The 20,731-nt window shown below is 36.3% G+C and overlaps 1 protein-coding gene across 1 annotated transcript in view; it reads left to right on the forward strand.

Annotated features, from left to right (window-relative positions):
• Positions 1-4,971: 4,971 nt before the first annotated feature.
• The window catches only part of LOC149181318 (uncharacterized), a 119,758-nt gene continuing 103,998 nt past the window's right edge, over positions 4,972-20,731 (forward strand). Inside the window, exon 1 of the mRNA XM_089416573.1 lies at positions 4,972-5,624. Within this exon, the coding sequence (XP_089272699.1) occupies positions 5,126-5,624 (499 nt within the window). The 5' untranslated portion in view covers positions 4,972-5,125. The remainder of the gene's footprint in view (positions 5,625-20,731) is intronic.

The following is a 20,731-nucleotide window of genomic DNA, read 5'->3' on the forward strand; positions in this document are numbered from 1 at the left end:
ATTAAATATTGTTCGAGGGTTACAACTTGAGAGGTCGTGCATTCATTATTCAGAGGAGCACCAAAGCCTGAGCGAGGGGAAAAACCTTAGCCCCCGCTATAGGAAGGAATGTGTGAGGATTTTTCCATTATTGGTCTGTCTAAATCGGAAGTGGAGCAATTTATTCAAGTTGTAGTCAGTGGGAGTGCGAGTGTGCTTTCCTGTGGTTACAGGGTATTACTAGGCTTTGTGAAAGCAAGGTTGGCGGAGTGGCAACCAAATTTAGGGGAGTTGTAGGGGTGGAGTGGAATTCAACAAAGTGGTTGAGTTATAGATGCAGGTTGTTGGTAGGAGAGAGTTGCTTATGCTTGTGGATGAGCACATGATTCTCCATCTTTGTTTATCATGGTTGCCCAAACAACGATATTTCTGTTGTTCTTCTTTTGTTTTGTCAATTGGTGTGGCATTAAGTGGTTTAGCCTCGTCTATCTAGTTTTTATTGTGTTGGTTTCTTAGGTTGGAGGGTGATTGGAGGTCTCGATAACTAGTCAGTTTGAAAAATCTGGTACTCTCTCAGACACCCTGGCAAGGGCTTTCCTGTTATCTCCTTTCTACCTGATTAATTTGTGTAATAGAGGGTTAATTGACCTTGGTTGTTTGGATCCTTTTGCTCGGACATGGTATTGGATCCCTGATTGGTGGCTTAAAGTCAATATTTTAACTTCTTCTCAAATTTGTAGCAAGAGTGTCATTCCCTAGCCTGTGTATTATTTGAGTTTGCATTTGTGCTCTAGGGATTGTTTACATTTTTCCATCAGTGAGTTTAACTTAGCTCGGTCTATCTTACCTTCCCATGCCTCTGCATACCCTTGTAAGAAACCTAGGAGAGTGTCATTCCTATGCAATGTGCTATTGAGACAACGTATGCACGACCGTAAGGGAGGAGGTGGGTTGGGCCCCTAGGGTAGGAATCATGCACAATAAGCCACTGAGATTTTCTATTCTGCTGTTTCCCTTGAGACACGTCATGAAATGCGTAACTTGGAGTCCCTGATTAAAGCAGGCCGTCAAGCCTTTTCTGATTCGAAGATTTTTGAAGAGGTCTCTAACTGGGTTCCTAACCTTAGTCATACAAGGGAATGAAGGAAACAACATATTAATTCCATATCGTTGCATTAGCAAATGGATGCTTTGTTTGGTAAGGTTTTAAAGGAAAACATGGGGAGAGATACAATGTATTTGCTTCTTTGGAAGACATTAAAAGCACTATGAGAAATCAATGTTTTTTTTTTATAGATTGGATGCGAGGCTAACACATATGGAAGGCCACCTTCAATGTGAATCCAACCCTCTTTATCCTCCCAAATCTAGTGCTAAGGACCTAGCACCTATTACTTCATCATACTCTTAAATGGTTGGACTGTTTGGTGACAATTTTTTTATTACAATTATGTTTTAGTTAGACAAGGCGTATTGAAAATGTCAGTTTTTTGGGATTACTTTTTAACGAGTAGGTGGTTAAAAATATATGGTTTCCTTCATGGTAAATTAAAACCATGTATGAAGTATTATGAGCAAGCATTGACTCATTGGATGTTGTACTAAGTTTTGAAGATATTATGAGGCAATTAAAAATATTAATTCAATTTTCTAGGTTTTTTGTTTTTGTTTTTAACTTATACAAACTCAAAATTAATTTAAAAAGAAGAAATAGAAAATAATAGTTAATAAAAAATATTTAAATAAAAATTTGAAATTTATAAAAGCTTTGAAATAATGTGAACGAGTGTCACTAGGAGAAGATAATAAATAAAATGAGGAGGAAATTGCCTCTTATTAATTTTTTTTTTTTTGTAAGCTTAGGTAGGACCTTCTCATTTTTTAGTTTTTACATGTCCGTTATTCACCCCATTTCCGGGGAGGGTAGCACAAGAATCGAACCCAAGATCTGCGGTTCGGTGAGACTTCATTTCTACGACCATTGCCAACTGAGCTACCCCATGGAGACCCTCTTATTAAAAAATTGAATTCGTTATTAAAAATTATTAAAAACAAGTCAAATATTTTGAAAAACTCAAAAAAACAAAAGAAGAAGAGAAATGAATCACTTGATATTAAAAATTATTAAAAACAAGTCAAATATTTTGAAAAACTCAAAAAAAACCAAAGAAGAAGAGAAATGAATCACTTAAAAATTATAAGAAAATAAAATATGGTAAAGCTATATCAAATATCTTAAAATCAAGATTTGTGAAATTATCATATAGATTCTTACTAATCAAATTCATAAATAATTTTTTAAATGAAAAATGTGAATTAATATTGAATATCAAAATTAAATAATAAGAAGTAACTGTAACACATATATAAATTTTATCTATTTTTAAGATAAACATTATCATTTGAAATCTCATTTGCAATTAAAAAAAATAAATTTAAATTTGATTTAAATTTTAATCAAATTTTGAATAAAATTGATGGAAAAAAAGTGCAAAACCCTAAAATATATAAATTACACTATAAAAACATTAAAAATTACCAATACTTGAAACAATTATAATATAAATATTTAAACTACACTATAATATAGAATACAAACTTGATTAATGTAAAAAATTACCAATACTTAAAACAATTATAATATAAATATTTAAACTACACTATAATATAGAATACAAATTTGATTAATGTAAAATTGTATAAAATATAGAATACAAACTTGATTAATGTAAAATTGTATAATTTGATTATTGTAACAAATTTATAATTGAAATAAAAATCATTGTAAACTCAATTCAATTTAAATCATAGTTTGATGAGGCGTAAATTTTGTTTGGAAGCTTCAAAGAGTGAAGGGAGCTCTACTTGAATGCTTCATGAGGCACAATACTTGCTAAGGTTTTCTCCCACTTCTTAACCCTTGTGAGCATCACCCAATGCAATGAGTGCTAAGTGGACTATTCAAAAAATCAAGAGAAATTAGTGAGTTACGACTACCTCTCATGGAAATGGTCATAAATGAATAACTTTCTTAACGCAGTGGAATCCCAAAAAATAATATCTAATTTTTGATGGTATAAAATTTATTTCAATCATCAAAACATGATTTACACACTCCTATTACTATGTTTTTTTTTAAATAACCAAATTATACTTTAATGAACAAAACCTTAATTTATACACCTTAGTAAACAAAACCTTAATTTAATATATAAATAAAAATTACACTAACATTTATAAATTAAAAGTTAAAATTTATATTTAGAAGATTTTTTAAATTAATTTATAGATTATATATATTTATAAATTATAACTTTATTATTTTAATTATTAATTGGTAATGGCGATATTAATTATGGTTATGGTTATTGTTCTGGAATATAAATTAATTCATAAATACTATTTAAGTAACATCACTCTTTTAAAAGTTATACATTATGTATTTCAAATGTTTTTAAGATTTTGTTATTAACTTTTTGTTTTATATATATATATAATTAAAATTCAAAATTAAAAGATAAATTTGATTTAAATAGAATTTATAAGAAAATTCTTAATATTTATAATAATAATTCACATTACCGGTCTATAATATTATATAATCTTTAGTAATAATGATGGTGAACTTTTACTAAAACCAATTTTATTTATCAAAACTAAAAAATTAAAAGATTAAGCCAAATTCTTTATATCACAAAAGTGACACTCTTTTGTCCCAAGGTGAATTGACCAATTCTCATCTTCGCAATGCTCATTTTATTCTTAGCATTGGTACAAAAAGATATTTCTGATTAGCAAGATTAAGGTTGATCACCTAGGGAGTATTATCTTTAATCTTGAGGTAATTTAATCTTAATCTGGTATGCTGTACTAAAAACTATTTTAATTTTTTTTTCCTAAGTGTGGCTCTCAATATTCATTTTATTCTTACCATTGGTACAAAAAGATATTTATGATTAGCAAGATTAGGGTTGTTTCACCTAGGGAGTATTACCTTTAATTTAACCTTAATGATTAATCTGGTATGTCAAACTAAAAACTATTTTAATTTTTTATCTTTTTTTTTTAAAGTGTGGTTTCGTGCAAATCAACTGGAAATGATCAACTTCTCACCAGTTTATTAACTCTCGTGACCTCCCATTAGCAAGGTGTTTTTAACGACCAGAACTTAACCAATTATGAACCCTTAAGACTTCTAATTTTTTATCTATAAAAATATAAATCCCTTTTTATCTATTATAATTTAATTGTCAAATTAATGAAAAGACAATCATTATTGATTACTATCCCCACATAAAAATTGACTCATCAATATTATTTAAAGAAACTATGCTATTTAAATTACCCCTTAATAATCTACAAGGGAGTAGACTTTCACTCTTACAAGATACCTTTAAATCTTAACATAAAAAACAAACTCACACCCATTTAAACACCGATATCAATATAATATTAATTAATAAAAACAATTTACTTTATTAAAGAATTAAAATTAATTAATTAACAAATAAACATCTATTACCGATAAAATAGTTCCGTTAATAGATACGCGTGCTTCGAGGTCAGCCGGTCAGTTCCACCACTACAACAATGATCATATCCATTCTACTGGTACAATATTCAGATAACAATCGAATATTGCTTGAATTTTGTACACACGATATTCTTAACGACGTTATGTTAACGGCGTTATGGAAAGTGTTGACGTGTTTAACGACCGAGTGGTATAATTAATTGATAGATACTGGTTTCGAGATGCCTCTTATCCAACGACTATTCACTCACTATTCACTCCGGTCCAAATTAAGGAGCTGGAACATTAAAACCACCGATACAAAAGCGTCTCTGGTGGGCCCGCCCAGCAACACATGGTCGCCGGAACAGACCCACCCCACCCAACCAACCCGTGAAGACAAAGGGAAATAGCACATGGAGGGCCGAGACTCAGTTAATCACCACCACCCCTGCCCTCCTACTAACTTCTCAACATCAACAAATACTATTGGCATTCATAGTCCAGCAAGACAACAAAACAAGTAGTCGGTCGTCCGCGCTCTCGCTATATATATGGTCCCTCTCATCAAAAATCCTTTTTTTTCTTTTTCTTCCGCTGATAGATTGCATTGGCTACCCCACAGACGGGACAATGCAGGAAGCCAAGCACGGCGATTCCATGGAACAGTGGTCTGGCGATGCGTTCAGATCCATAGAAACCGAAAATAGCAGAAAATGGACCGAAGACTGGAGAGAATTTGAAAGCATTTTAGACACAGGCGTCAAGATTCTTAACCGAGAAGAAGACCATGGAAATAATGTAGCTTTGCCAAGAAAGCGCAGAGTTGCAGATATAAGTTACAGTACCAGCGGGAATAGTAATCATCCTAATGAGGCGGAGGGGTTTCAAGAACAGCTTAAGGGGTTCGTGAAATCTACTGGGGAACTGCTCGAGAAATTAGCTCAAGGTTGCCGAGATGTGGTCAGACAGAGTCTTGGCGGCGAGGATTCAGTGTTGGTGAGAAGAGTTGGTGGAATGTGGGCCAAATTTAGTCCGCACATGGAAGTAGTCAACCAATTCTTGCCAGAGGATCGACATCCTGCTCATGTCTGGAGCGTCCTGCTTTTTGTTTTCTTCTTGACTGTTGCAGGCATGCATTCTTTTTCCTTAGCGGTTTTATTTTTTAAGAACTATACATACATTCTTAATCTTTACCAGCATTTTGTATTTTGTAAAGAAAATCTGGAAACATTTTGCATAAATCTTTTTTTAAAAGCATTATGCGTGCAGCTGTAACTTCAAAAATTCTGCAGACATTAACCTTATATCTAAATTCTGCAGACATTCACCTTATATCTCTATTTGCGAGCATGAGCATTATTTTCTAATCTGTCTACTTTTTAATTTATATTATTGCTTTGTAAACCTTTTATTACCGAATAATATTCTAGTCATGTTTTACTTTATAAATCATTTTAATCTTTGAATTTCTTTATTTAATTTCAATTATTTAATTCATATTCTTTTAAATAAATAATTTTAATCCTGGATCTTCATTATCTAATTCTCATTTTATTTATTTATTTTTTAGTTGTTACAAATAATTTTCTTAAACATACGCAAGCTTTTTATATATTTTAAAATCTGCTACAGCTTTTATGTAAGTTCTTGATTTGAATGAAGATTATGTTTTTATTTGTATTTTTTTTAGCATTTATTTAGTTCTTGATTTGAATGAAGATTATGTTTTTATTAGTATTTTCCTAGCATTTATTTAATATTTCTTGACGTTTCTTTATCTGCACGCAAATTTTCTATATATTTTCCTTTTTTGGTTCTCTTTTGATTCAAGGACTAGGCTATTCAATTTAATTTGCAAGCAGTTTCTTAATTTTCAAGGATTTTATCATTGTTAAATTGTTTGTATGCAAAAACATTTCCTGTTTGTAATTTGTAAGTTGCAACGTGCTGTAACTTTTATATATGTTTTCTTCTCGCACTTATATTTTTCCCTCCTTTTTTTTGAATATTCACAAGTATTTGCTGCTTTTTTCAAAATATATTCACAAGAATCCTCTATTTTCCTTTCTTTCTGATGCAAGCAATTTCTACTTATATTGTCTACTTTGCAAGAATTTTGTCCTTTCACTTTTCGAAGGAAATACTCTTGTAGGTAAATTCAAAGGATTTTTTCCTACATTTGAGAGTGACATCTTTAGTAAGCCCGTTGGCATAGACTATTGCATGTAATCTAAGGGATTTGAATGGGACACCTACCAGCACGAAACTAGCCAAATGCCCATCAATATTGACAGCCACTGGCTTGGCCAATCCATTGAACTGAATTTTGTTCTTATTATTTACAAATCCTTTGTAACTATGTATCTTAAATGACATATGGAAACATCTATCACTCAGAAGGAACTTGAAGGTCATATCTGCAAGCGTTTTATCAAAAAATTTCTAGTAAAGGAAACTATCAGAGATGCTTCATGAATACTTTGATGCCAAGCATCCACCACCTATCAAGAGGTGGGACACCATGTCACAGCTTATGGTATGAGACCAAACAGCCTGACTTAATGGCCATGCCAACTCAACTGTTTAAATATGGTCCCTTTGGGGGAATGTGCTGGGCTGTAAGGGAAAACATGTCACATCTGGTGGACTTAAACCCTGGTGGGGACGATAACAACACTCTACTTTCACTGAGTTTGAACATATTCTATTTGTTATGTATGTTGAGAGCTTTTTCTAATTTCTTTTTATGCTTAATTTTCTTTTTGACAATTTAAATTCAAACATGTCATTTAACGTTATTGTATATAAATATTTTCTGTATCTGTTGTTTAGGTTTTAACCATTTACATTTGTATTCTAGTTTGTACATTTTTTTATTTGTTATCTATGTTTGAGAACATTTCTAATTTAGGAAAGGTATGAAATTATTTTCTTTTTAACAGTTTGCAAGCGCCCCTTATTTTTTAAAAATCTGCGAGCATTGCAATAATTCAAGGGGAAGAACTTGTTTCAGTTCTTGGTATATTCTTATTCGTGTTTTCATTTGCAAATATGTTAACAATTGAAAATCTGCAAATATTATTGTACCTTCTCAACTTGTTTCTTTTATCTTTTTACAATAATTTATGTTTTCAATAACTCCCAACACAAAAGATAACGAATTTTCATTTAATGTTTTATTTTATTTTATTGGTCTCTAGAAAAATTAAAATCAGGTTTTGTGCAGAACACGGGAATTTAATGATGAATGTGACAGATGTCATTTTCTCAACATTTAGATGGTAAGTCTCACTCGAATACTTGTGGTTTAGGACATGTTGCTTGCTCGTTTCAGGAATTCCTTCAAGGTAGGGTCACCACGGTTATCTCAGATGATTTTGCTTGATTCATGTGGGTTAGGAACTTAGGATCCATGGCATTCTACCCCTCCCTCAAGATATCGATATCATCATGTATTCTTCCCCTTTACATCCTTAGGTTTTTCTCTCCATAGAGATTCAGATAGGGTCACCAAGGTTATCTCAGATGATTTTGCTAGATTCATGTGGGTCAGGATCCAAGGCATGCTACTCCTCCCTCGAGATATCTATATCACCATGTGTTCTTCCCCTTGACATCCTTAGGTTTTTCTCTCCATAGATATTCAGATAGGGATCCTTAGCAGGATTTATATGCAGATATTGTTCAGTTTTTGGCCTTGGGTGATGTCATCCTCTTGGGGGATTTTAATGCTTGTATAAGATCTTATTAGATTCCACTTAATGATAGGTTAGAGGATGCTTTTTGTCTATATGAAATTGATCCAAATTCAATGGACCTTCACAAGATTTCAGAGGATGCTTTGGGACACCTCTTAGTGTATGATAGCCATCTTTTGCACCTCGCCAAGTCCCATGAGTTGCTGATATTGAACAACATTCCTCACCTTCTAGATTCCAATAGGTTTACATGCTCCCTGCACAATGAAAGTTCTAGTGTGGTTGATTATGCCTTGGCCAACTAGGACATGCTCTCTCATATCCACTAGTTTTTGGTTACTCCTTTCTTCTAGTTGGCCATGCTCTCTTGTCCTTATCTTTATGAGCCAATCCTTTTGACACCCCATTCACCTCCTTTCTTTGGTCTACCTCGTACTACCATCTTGTTTGATAAGGGGGATCTAGATGCCTTTTCTTCTATCTTTGCCAACTATTTCCTCCTATCTCTTGATTTTTGTCCATAGAGTTTCCCTCCTCTAAATACGAACACCTCTCTTTTGCCATCTGGGAAGTAGCTCTCAATGCATCCCCCATACTACCCACCTCTCATCCCATCTCACGAATCATGGGTCCAACCCTATGAATTTGTTGTATAACAACCATTCTAAGGTGATCATAGATAGTTTTTTCGTGCTTTCCTTCGTAACCCCATCTCCTGCCTCCTCCATAAATCATGTTGCTACCTCATCTACTGCACTAAATGCCTCTATATTTCAAAGAGGAGATGTGAGTTACATGAATCACTTCGTCATTCTCCAAAGGCCTTTTGGCGCACTTTCTTCCCTTGCCATTCCAATCTCTGATATGACTTTGATTCACAAACCATGTTCATCCATACGATTGCCCTTTATGATGTGCCCTAGTAGCCTTCCCTCTAAGTCACCAACCCCCACCTCCACCCCCGCCTCCCTCCAAGAATCCCATGCCACCTATCCTTCTACATGGATTTAGACAAGCAATCTTGGAGAGCGACAAATGCATAGGGCTTCCAACATGGTATGCTAGCTCTTCTTGATTACATCATCAATTTGTTCAACCATGATGTTTTCTTAGGCTTTCCTCAAACATGGTGCCACCACACTATTCATTTGATCCACAAATCAAGGGATATTGTTGATCTGAACAATTATTGAACAATCATGGTTGGGCCACACTTTCTCTAAGCTCTACACTATGACCTTTATTGTTTTGTTATTGGAGGAGCTTGAGAGGGCACACCTTCAAGCTAGAAGGAAAGCAAGTTTCAGATCAAAGCACCTTACCGTTCATTATGTTCTCAAACTCCAAGTCATCATTGGGCAGGCTAGGCACCAATTCTTGGAAGCTTTTTGTTGTTTTGTTGACTTTTGAAAGGTGTTCAATTAGGTCATTAGGGAGGGCTTGTTCTAGAGTCTTAACGATATTGGCATCTCAAAGGTCCTTATCATGCAACTATCATGCACCTCTAGGAGTTCATGCTTGTTAGAGTTCACATAGCTCATGAAATTTTAAGACTTCATCAAGAGTACCATTGGAGTGAAATAGGGTCCCCTATATTGTTTAAGGTTTACATCAACGAGTTGGAGTCTTTTAAGAGCATATACAACCAGGTAATGGGTGCCTTATTCAATAGGTCTTGACCTCCTTTATCCATTTTTCCAATGATGTGATCCTCTTGTCCTCTACCTCGAAAGGGTTACATCCTTTATTCATTTTTCCAATGTTGTGATCCTCTTGTTCTCTTCTGCCTCGAAAGGGTTGCAAAGACAATTTGATGCCTTGGCTAGCTTTTGCGATCTTTGTTAGTTGACAATAAACCTTGATAAAACTAAGGTAATGATCTTCAATAGTACAAAGAATGGCCATTTTTACTTTCGAGAGGTGGAGGTTAAAATCACCACTGCATGCACTGTTACACATACCTAGGGTTTAGTTATACAAACCTCAATTTGGATTGAGGAAAACCGTCTAACCCTGGGTTAACAAAGGCTATGGCTCCTTTGCTCTCCTCAAGCACCTATGTTTTTAGAACCGCTTCTATTGTTGAGAATTATAGCTCGAACAAGAACTTCTGCACATCTTTAGTGTGAACATGCGAGAAGTACGAGATATTTTTGAAAAGTAATTCTATTTTGTTATTCACTTTAGTAGAACAAAAGGCTTATATTTAATAGTTGATTCTAAAAGTGTATTAGGAGAAATCTAAATGTAGATTTCTCCATTAAAAGTATAAATATAGGGAAGGGTAGAGGCTTCTAACACACACTTGAGTAGTCTAACCATTGAGAGATAGAGAGAGAAGGCAACCAGGGATGAAGTGTTCTTGGGTTGCGTCCAGTTTGGATTGTATGGGATCTATATAGTCATAGGAATCCATACATTGGTTGTATAGCCCATGCAATAGTGCCATACAATAGAGAACTGTTGTCGCTGTTTTTTTCTAGCAGCCGTGCCTCTCAAACAGTGTGTAGAAGATCAAATTCAAAGTGATTTTGGTATTCGTGCAGTGCTATTTTTTGGGAAGCTTATGGAGGTTTCCTTGTAATTTTTTTATTGAAGGAATGAAAAGCTGATTTGAAGTAGTGTTTATGAGGAATTAATTTTAATGCTTCCACTTTAATTTCTAGCTTGTGTGATTGATACTATGGTATGAGATTTAATTTTAGCATTAATTAAATTTAACAATACACTTGTTTGATTGAGATCATAAGGCATTAGTTGCATAGGGCTTGAAATTCTCACATGGTATTAGAGCTTGATCTTTGATTGAGATTCTTAGGGATTTGTAGCGGTAAATGTGTTGCAAGGACAAAGGACCAACAATAAGAGAATTTCAAAATTTTATTTTTTTTCATTTGGGAGTTTGTGTAATAGATCTTAGAGTTGGCAACAATGGGCCTTTAGTTTGAGGATAGATTTGATGGTGACTTGAATTTCATAGCATGGAAAGTGGGGGTTACACTCATACTAAAGGAGAATGGTCTCTAGGATGCTGTGACTTCACCTATAGATCCTTAGGACCTGCAGTTCACATAAAAAAGGAAGCAAAGGCCAAGTAGACGATCTTGGATGCCATAAAGGACCACTCAATCCCTCATGTATTTAGGAAGACTACAACAAAGGAGATGTTCGATGCTCTGGTTAGTCTTTTCCAGAGTTAGAACATTAACAGGAAGATGATATTGTGGAACAAACTTGGATCCATAACGATGACCATATTAGACGTAGTCACTAGTTACCTTATGAAGGTCAGATAGATTTGTGACCAACTTGCAACTGTTTGGGAGAAGGTTGCAGATGTAGAGCTTGTGAATATGGCATTAAATGTTTTTTCAACTTCATGGGAACCATTTGTTAAAGGTATTTGAACTTAAGAGAAACTTCTTGACTTTGAAGGGCTTGGGGATGGATGTATCTAGGAGGAGACTTGGATAGAGTCAAATGCTAGTAAGAAGAATGGTGATGAGAACCTAGCTTTATTTGGTTAGTCAAATAAAGGTTGAGGTAAAGAACCCAACAAGGGTAAGGGAAAGAGTGAGGAGTCAACCTCACAATCAGGAAAGGAGGACTTGAGCAAAATCAAGTGCTTCACTGTCATTGTGCATACCAGTGTCTAGAGAATAAGAAGGGTAAAGGGAAGTAGTAATAGTAGTAGTTAGTAGTCTTCGCAAAAACTTAGTTGAACGAGCTTGCTTCCAAGCTCGAGAAGGATTCATTGATGATATCTTGCCTTTCTACCAACATAATTTTAGGGGATGCATGTTTTGTGGACAATGGGGCATCTTGACATATGACAACAGCCTGGCAATTGTTTTCTAGAGTACTGTGTGCTCTTGTTGAAGTGTTCGACGTTTAGGCCCATCTTCAGGGACAAAACATTGGACACCTCAACAAGAGCACACAATACTCCAGAAAAAGTTCTCAACGTCATATTGTTAACTATGAAAATCTACATGCTAAAAATTGTTTTCTAGTCTGAATAAGCGAGACTCAACAATACATGTTGAGCCTAACGATGATGCCAAGTATACAGTAGTAGGAGTTGGTACTATTGCCTTATAGCTTGAGTCAGATAATTCTGTAGATTTTGATGATGTCTTCGTTGTTCTAGGTCTCAAGAAAAATTTGCTTTTAGTTTCGGTCATGGAGGATAAGGGCTTTGCAGTGAAGTTCAAGAATTGGCAAGTCTTTATTAGGCTGAAGGATTCTAGTGTGGATATAGCTAAGGTAAAAGTGGTTAGAGAAAGTAATCTGGATTTTGTACAAGTTAGAAGGTGAACCTGTTCAAGCCTTTGTGCATAACAATGACAACTTGTGTAAGTTGTGGCACGAGACGATGGGGCACTTGCATCATAGGTTGTTTCTTGTTTTGAGGGAGATAGTCATAGTTCTTTTAGAGTTCAATATTGAGCAACATGGTGTATGCAAAGGGTGCATGCTTGGCAAGCATGTGAAAGTTGCTTTCCCAAACAACAAGAATAGATCTAAGAAGATTCTAGACCTAGTGACAGAGGATGAGGAGTAGGAAGGTCCAAAGGTTGAGCTGGGGTCACCAATGATTTTCAGGGCACCACATTAGCCTTCAAGTGAAGAGGGGGAGATGAGACCCCCTTATACTTCTCTCAAGAGACCTCGATGGTTCAATTAGACATTGAGGGATTCTTAGGAGCATGTTGATAACTCTTAGGAGCACTTTCAAAGAGAGTAGGCCTCTAAAGAAGTTTTGAGATTATATGGCATTGATGAGCAACATTCTAGATTCCAAGCCTTCTAGATTTCAGGAGGTAGTAGACTAGCAGGTAAGTTCGGATGCCATGGTGGAGTACAATTCCATCATGAAGAATGATATTTGAGACATAGTGCTAAGACCAGATGGGAAGTTAGTTGTGAGTTCTAGGTGGCTCTATAAGATTAAGCATGATGCAAATGGCATCATTGAGAAGTTCAAGATGAGGTTTGTGGTGAGAGGGTTCTCTAGATTGTTGAAAATAGTAGCGAGAAAGGTCCTTCTTTGACTTGTGCCTTAGTCAAAGAGACCAAGAAACGATTTTTCATTGGCATGCACAAGTTCCTAAAAGTTAGGACAAGTTCCTAAAATTTAGGACTAATTTCTAAAAATTAGGGTGAGTTCCTAAAAGTTAGGACAAGTTCCTAAAATTTAGGATGAATTTCTAAAAATTAGGGTGAGTTCCTATAAGTTAGGATTGTTCATGAAGCAGTTTGAGTGATATGCAGGAGTGGAAGGCTCAATTGGTTATCCTCTAGTGTGAGTTATCTTTGATCTTTGGAAAAAGACTAGTGATTGAGTCTCAAGTTCTAAATTGGGACTAAACGAGTTGCATGAGCTAGTTGGACTAGTTAACTCATTAATCACTAGGTAGACTTTCCAAAAATACAACTTGCCAGATTAAGAAAATTCAAATTGCTTATAAGGAGGTCGAAAGGCACAATTGTAATCAATTTTTTTGCTCACAAAGGACTGTGACAAGACATAACTCACTAGATTGTGAGAGTTTGCACTAGTTTGTGTGTGAGAGCCTTGTTGGTAGAGCGTGTTGTGGAGGGTCCAATATGTAGTGATAAAGAGACCTTGCAGTTAGATTTGTGCTAGGAAATAGGAGATCTCTTGCGCAAGGAAAGAGGGTTAGGCAGGCCGCAAGCAAGGAGGATCTAGGTCAAAGTTGTAGTAGGGTGTTTCTAGCTAGTGTAGCAGTGAGAACGAGTTAGTTATCAGTGTGATAAATTGCCCTGTAAGAGATCTAATTGGTCAGATTCTATCAATAAATTCCACAACAAAGGAGAGGGTTTTCTCAGTTGAGTTTACCTAGAAAAATAACTGTGTATTTGTGTGACTGTGTCTTTATCTCTGTGATTATTCCGTTGCTTATCTATTGTTAAGAAAATTTTGTGTCTTGGTGAAAGAACGTTTAGTTTCAGATTGTTCATCATAGCAGTTGCAGGATTTTCAAGGAAAATCAACATGGTATCAAAGCAGACTAAGTATAAAGACCATCACTAACCATCCAAGTGCATCTCGCTTAAGTGGATACCAATCTGATCTGGCCGAGTTTAGGAGTTGTTGGACGAGTGTTTGGTTATGTGGAAGTTTTGTGTGTGAAATATTTAGGCCGAGTCTTGTAGAACATCAGAGAGGGTAGCAACTCTAAATCTCATCTAAAAGGAGGCCTCAATACCTCAATTAATGACTGGTTTTAGGGCAGATTACCCTCAGATCCGAGCACATGGATTATGCACAAGGCTGATGCTTAGGTAGTGTGACCCGTAGGTAGAAAAGAGCATGAATTGAGGAGGTCGCAGGTGGATCTTACCCTAATTTGAGGGAGACGAAACACTGTGGATCAGGGCTGAAGTTGGAGCTGTCATGGTTGTGATAGAAGCCCTAAAAAGAGGGTCAAGAACCTCAATTCTAGTGCACAAAACATCGAATATTTCAGGATAGTGTGGATGTCTTGAAAGGTGAGTTGATTGGTATCCTAGAGGTTGATTTGCTAGGTGATGGAGAACTATCCTAAGGTCTAGGACAACATATCGTATGCCCTAGTTGAGGGTTTCTTCAAGCAAGAACAACCTTTAGAAGTTCTGTTTTGTCTCCAAGTGTGAACAGGAAGGCTCGTAGGGCAAAAAAATGGAGGAGTTGTCTTGAAGTGAAGAAGGATGTGGAAAGCACTAGTAATGAACTCTGTTCAAAGGGTTTGAACAAAATATTTAGATGCCCTAGTGTAGGGCTGTTGCAGTGCGTGGAAAGTCAGCATAGTCAAGCCTAAAGTCGGTCCAAAAGTAGTGTGCAAGTGTGGACAAAGGTAGGGTCATTGTATGGCTGTCAAGGAGCACTAATGATAGAATACTGTAGGTCTGTCCTGAAAGTTTATATGGCAACAGTTCATGGATCCACGAGTGCAAAGATCTCTCAAGGAGTGGCTATGCATGAGGCTTGAGTTCTATGAAGTATTTGACAAGGAGACCTAGATATGGAAGGGCATCGAAGGTTATGGAGAGATATTGCTAGGTGGAAGACTGTCCTAGTGGTGTTTGGACAGAGATCTGAAGCAACCTAAGAACAATAAGTGTATGGATTGTTAGTGGCTGATTTGCAAGCCCTAGATCAGTCAAAGAGTTGACTGTGTGTGGGCAGTTTTGGAGGCCCCGGGGAGAGTGACAATAGGGCTGATGTGTCACAGTGACAGGGCAAATTTGTGTGCCCTAGGAGCAACATTCTGGAGCAGCCATAATCTTTCCAAGTGGGCAGAGGATTTGGTTAAGGGAGATCAGAAGAGAGGTGAATCTTCTAGTGTCACTTCCAGCCAGAGGAAGCAACCACAAATGTACACAGGGTACATGGCACTTATGACTGAAGTAATGGACTGGCAGAGCATGGTGGGAAAGAATAGGCCTTCATATCACTTACGACTGAAGTAATGTACATGGCACTTATGACTGAAGTAATGGACTGACAAAGAATGGTGGGAAAGAATAGCTCTTCATATCAGGTTTTGTAGAAGAAAGCATGGAAGTCTTCCAGTTCAAGGGGAGCAGCTGCAGCAGCAGAGAATGTAGTAGTATTGGAGACAAATCCAGGTGGACGAGGTTCTTCCAGAAGCACCTTCCTTGCTAAGAGGGAGTGTTGAAAATAATAGCGAGAAAGGTCCTTTTGTGACTTGTGCCTTAGTCAAAGAGACCAAGAAGCAATTTTTCCTTAACATGCATGAGTTCCTAAAAGTTAGGACGAGTTACTAAAATTTTGAATTAATTCCTAAAAAACACGGTGAGTTCCTATAAGTTTGGACAATCCATGAAGCAATTTGACTGATATGTAGGAGTGGAAGGCTCGGTTTGTTGTCCTCTAGTGCGAGTTATCTTTGGAAAAAGACCAGTGATTGAGTCTCAAGTTCCAAAAATAGTCTAGACGAGATGCATGAGTCAGTTGGACTAGTTAACTCATCAATTACTAGTTAGACTTTCCAAAAATACAACTTGCCATATTTAGCCCATTCGAATTGCTTATAAGGAGGTTGAAAGGCACAATTGTAATCAATTTTTTTGATCAAGAAGGATTGTGACAAGACATAACTCACTACATTGTCAAACTTTGCAGCAGTTTGTGTGTGAGAGCCTTGTTGGTAGAGCATATTGTGGAGGGTCCAATATGTATTAATAGAGAGACCTTGCAACTAGATTTGCGCTAGGAAATAAGAGATCTCTTGAGCAAGGAAAGCGGGCCAGGCAAGCTGCAAGCAGGGAGGAGCTGGGTCAAAGTTGTAGCAGGTTGTGTCTAGCTAATGTGTAGTAGTGAGAACAAGTTAGTTATCAGTGTGATAAACTGCCCTATAAGAGATCTAATTGCTCAGATTCTATCAATAAATTCTACAATAAAGGAGAGGGTTTTACTAGTTGGGTTCCCCTGGAAAAATAATTGTGTATTTGTGTGACTGTATCTTTATCTTTGTGATTATTCCGTTGCTTATCTATTGCTAAGAAAATTCTGTCTTGGTGAAGGAACGTTTAGCTTCAGGTTGTTCATCATAGTAGTTGCAGGATTTTAAAGGAAAATCAACATGAAGAGAGGGAGTGGACTATGCAGAAACAATTACTCTAGTTGCTAGGGACATTTTATTAGTTGTTATGTCCTTGGTTTTTTATGGGATGGAGGACACATCACACGAATAACTTTCCTTCATGGGATCATTGAGTAAGAAGTGTATATAGAGCAACCTCAGGGCTTTGAGGTAAATGGGAAGGATTCCCATGTGTGTAGGCTTAAGAAAGCCTTGTATGGACTCAAGCAGGCACTAAGAACATGGTATTCTAGGATTGATGGATATTTGCAAAGTATGGGATTCACCAAAAGCGTAGTAGATTCTAACTTATACTATATATTTGTTCATATTAATCTGCTTATTTTGGTGTTGTATGTAATTTACTTGTTTTTGATAGGTGCAAAGGAGCTCATTGTTGGGTGCAAAACATAAATGGCAGTTGGGTTTCAAAAGGACATCAACTTGATGCGTTTCTTCTCGAGGTTGGAGGAGTGGCAGAGACCATGGGAGATTTCTCTTGGGTAGGCTAAGTATGTAGTTCGAATCTTGAGAGGTTTTAGATGGAGGATTGTAAACCTATGGTCACACCCATGATCATTAATTTGAAGAAGGTGGTTGATTTAGATTCAGATTTGGTGATCTCACAATGTGTAGGCAACTGATAGGTTCCTTGGTGTACTGGGTCAACACTAAACTCGAAATATGTTTTGTAGTAAACATCTTGAGTCAATTCATGGTGAAGTCAAAGGTAGGATCATTGGGTAGCAGTAAAACATGTGCTCAGGTATTTGAGGGGCACAATTTAGTATGGTCTAATATATCTTGAAGATGGTGAAGTGAAGTTGCGAGGTCATTTAGAGTCAGATTGGGCAAGTAGTGCAGTAGACAAGAGCAGCACCTCAGGGTGTCACTTTCGCTTGGGATCGATGATGTTACCCTAATTTAGTAGTAAGTAGATTTCCATGGCACTTAGCTCAACAAAGGCAGGATACATGGCGGTTTTTTTAGCACACACTTACACTTGGGCGGGGGGGTGAATCAATATAAGACAATTTTTACTTATTTAAATATTCACGAACCATAAGAAAACAATCATGTATGAGATCTATCATCTATGAAACATGGAACACAAGATTTACATGGAAACCCTTTCGGGAGAAAACCACAAAACTTCTTTTATAATTCTTTATAGGCATCAACCTATTGTCACAAATAATTTTAGACACCAACCTATTGGAGACACCAATCCCCACTGTTGCAAATATTCATAGGCACCAACCTACTAGAGAACACTAATCCCCATAGTTGCACATATTCATAAGCACGTGCCACCAACCTACCAGAGGCACCAGTCCCCACTGCAATTATTTTTAGGCACCAACCTACTTTATTGAGTCTGCTTGCTACTTTTGCCTTCACTAGGCATACAAGCTGCTTCTACCTTTACCAGGTCTGTTTGCTGCTTCTACCTTCACCTATTGGAAATATAATTAGTTTTGGTCTTCATAATTGTTATTGTAGTCATTTCAATATGTATCTTATGTAACAAACAAAAGAAGAAAAAAGAAAAAGTTATTATTTTAAAGCATGGGTTTCATGCTCTTTATTGATGGTCTTCTAGGTAAAAGCATGTTCTTCATGCTTCTAGGGGTCGTTAGGTCATAAGATTTATTGTCATGAGTTAAGAGAGTCAACATTATGTTTATAAGACCCTTTTGGGCAAAATGTAACTTGAAAAAGAAGTTATTTCGAGTCTAGAAAGTCCTGGAAACCTCAAAAGTACAAGTCGGCCCTGACATCTTCATGTCGGCCTAAAGGAGGGAATTCAACCCCTTGGAAAGGTTATATAAAGAAGTAGATTCGATCTCATTTGACACTCACTCAGAAGTTCGATCTCTCAAGAAAAGGTTCGATCTACAGCTAGGAAGCAAGAAGAAAAGAAGAGCGAAGGTCTAGAAGAAGGAAGAAGATTTGTTTTTTGGGCTCTATCTCTCTCACACCTATGAAATTTAGGTTTTTTGCAGCTCCAAGAAAGGCCAAAATTGCAGGAGAGTGAGGTGCAGTATCAAGTTGCTAGAAGAGTAAGTATTTTGTTTCGACCTCGATGACCTTGGAAGGATCTATCTTGCTCAAAGGAGGATCTCTTGAAGAACTGTCCTAGGGTTTTTGCAACAGCTACAGGATCGAAGTTGTAGGGTTGAAGCTGGTGGTTGAAGTTGCATCTGGAAGTTGGTTGAAGCAAGATCATGCCTTGTTGATCTGATCTACTTGAAAGGGTTTCTTTGGGGGGTTGACTTGGTACTTGGAGGAGGATGTGGTTTAGGGTTTGGGTTTTTGTTGTCTCATTTGAAGTAGATTCTATAAGAAGAGAAGAGATCTTCTGAGTTTTCCCTTTGAGGGGTTTTGCCCTGGATTGGAGCCTAATTTTTGTGTGCATTGTCTTCTCTGTTTTGATCTTGATATTTGTTTGATGAAAAGATCTAATAAAGAAATACAAGAAGATAAATAAAGTTCACAAGCAAGTATTAAGGAATAAGGAAAATCTGAATTAATAGATGGCATATTGCAATTTTCAAACATCACCATGTTTGCTTCTGCCAAAACTTGTTTTTGGCCTTTTTGTAAGAACGGACTTGTATAACATGCCATGTATCCAATTTTGAAAACCTGATTATGAAATTTTTTGAAAATCTGATTATGAAATTTTTGCTTGAGGCACTTTTGTTTGTCTTCTCGTATCCTTGAAAATTTTTGCACTCTGAAAAGTACTAGAAAAGAAATTACATAAAAAATTCAGGATCATTTAGAAACCCTAACTTGCAGAAGGCATATCTTTGAAAGTATATCGAACTAAGTTTTGAAACTTCTACCAAGGTACTGCTTCTATATGTCTCCATAGGTCTTTGGAAATTTCATAGTCTAGAACATCTTAGAAAATAAGTTATAGCGAAAATGCTAAACTGACTTGTTTGAAATTGATTTTAGGACTATTCAAAAAATCTAATTTCCAAAGGGCATATCTCCAGAATTATAGTGAACCAAAGTATGGAATTTTGAGCACATGTAACCAAAGATCTCGCCTTTGTTTCCTTGAAGTTTCATAGTCTAAAACGTCTCAAAACTGAAGTTATAGCAAAAATCCCAAGATGGCTCATTTGAAGCAGATTTCAGGATCAATCACAAACCTGACTTCCATAGGGCACATCGCAGAAAGTATTGCGAACCATTGCTTGAAATTTTTACCACATGTACACAAAGATCATTCTGTTATTCCCTCAAAATTTCATGGGTTGGAACATCCTAGATTAAAAGTTACAGTGAAAATGCCAAGATGCCTCGTTCACTCCAAAAATCACATTTTTGCTCCCCCTTTAAAACCCCTAAAAAGTATTCCCTACCTTCTCTTGCGCACTTCAGATCTCTTCTTGCTTGTATGATCTTCAAATGCACTCATCTATGCTTTATTTATAGTGTTTTTGTGTTCACTTATGGGGCCAACTTCTAAAACTAGTTGGGTTGACTTGTACTTTTTTGTTGGGTCAACCTAACATAATCTTTCATATCTCCTCATTCCTATGGAGTTAGAGCAACTAACATATGCTGTTGGAAAGGTCTCAGAATGAGCTTTTCAACCATTATCCTATGCTCCCATTTGAGCTAGATATTTAGAGTATAAATGCCTTCAAATATAGGGTATCCAAATCGGGCATAAAAGAAAATTGGGTATCCAAAAAATATTTCAACAATCTTCATTTTACAATCTTTATCTTGGACATTTGTAGCCCCCCTGTTTTTGACATCAATGACCACAATATTTTCAACACATCTAGCATGGCTAGTTGTGAGGCCATCTAGCTTTGCAAGTTACTTGCAAGATTGTTTGATTAGGAGTTGGACCCTACAATCATTTGCCATGATTAATTAGATTTGTATCAAACTCTTTG

The sequence above is a fragment of the Pinus tabuliformis genome, chromosome 3_2 (genome assembly GCF_031772625.1).
Source record: "Pinus tabuliformis cultivar Carrire ecotype Pingquan chromosome 3_2, CPIR1, whole genome shotgun sequence".
NCBI lineage: Eukaryota > Viridiplantae > Streptophyta > Pinopsida > Pinales > Pinaceae > Pinus > Pinus tabuliformis.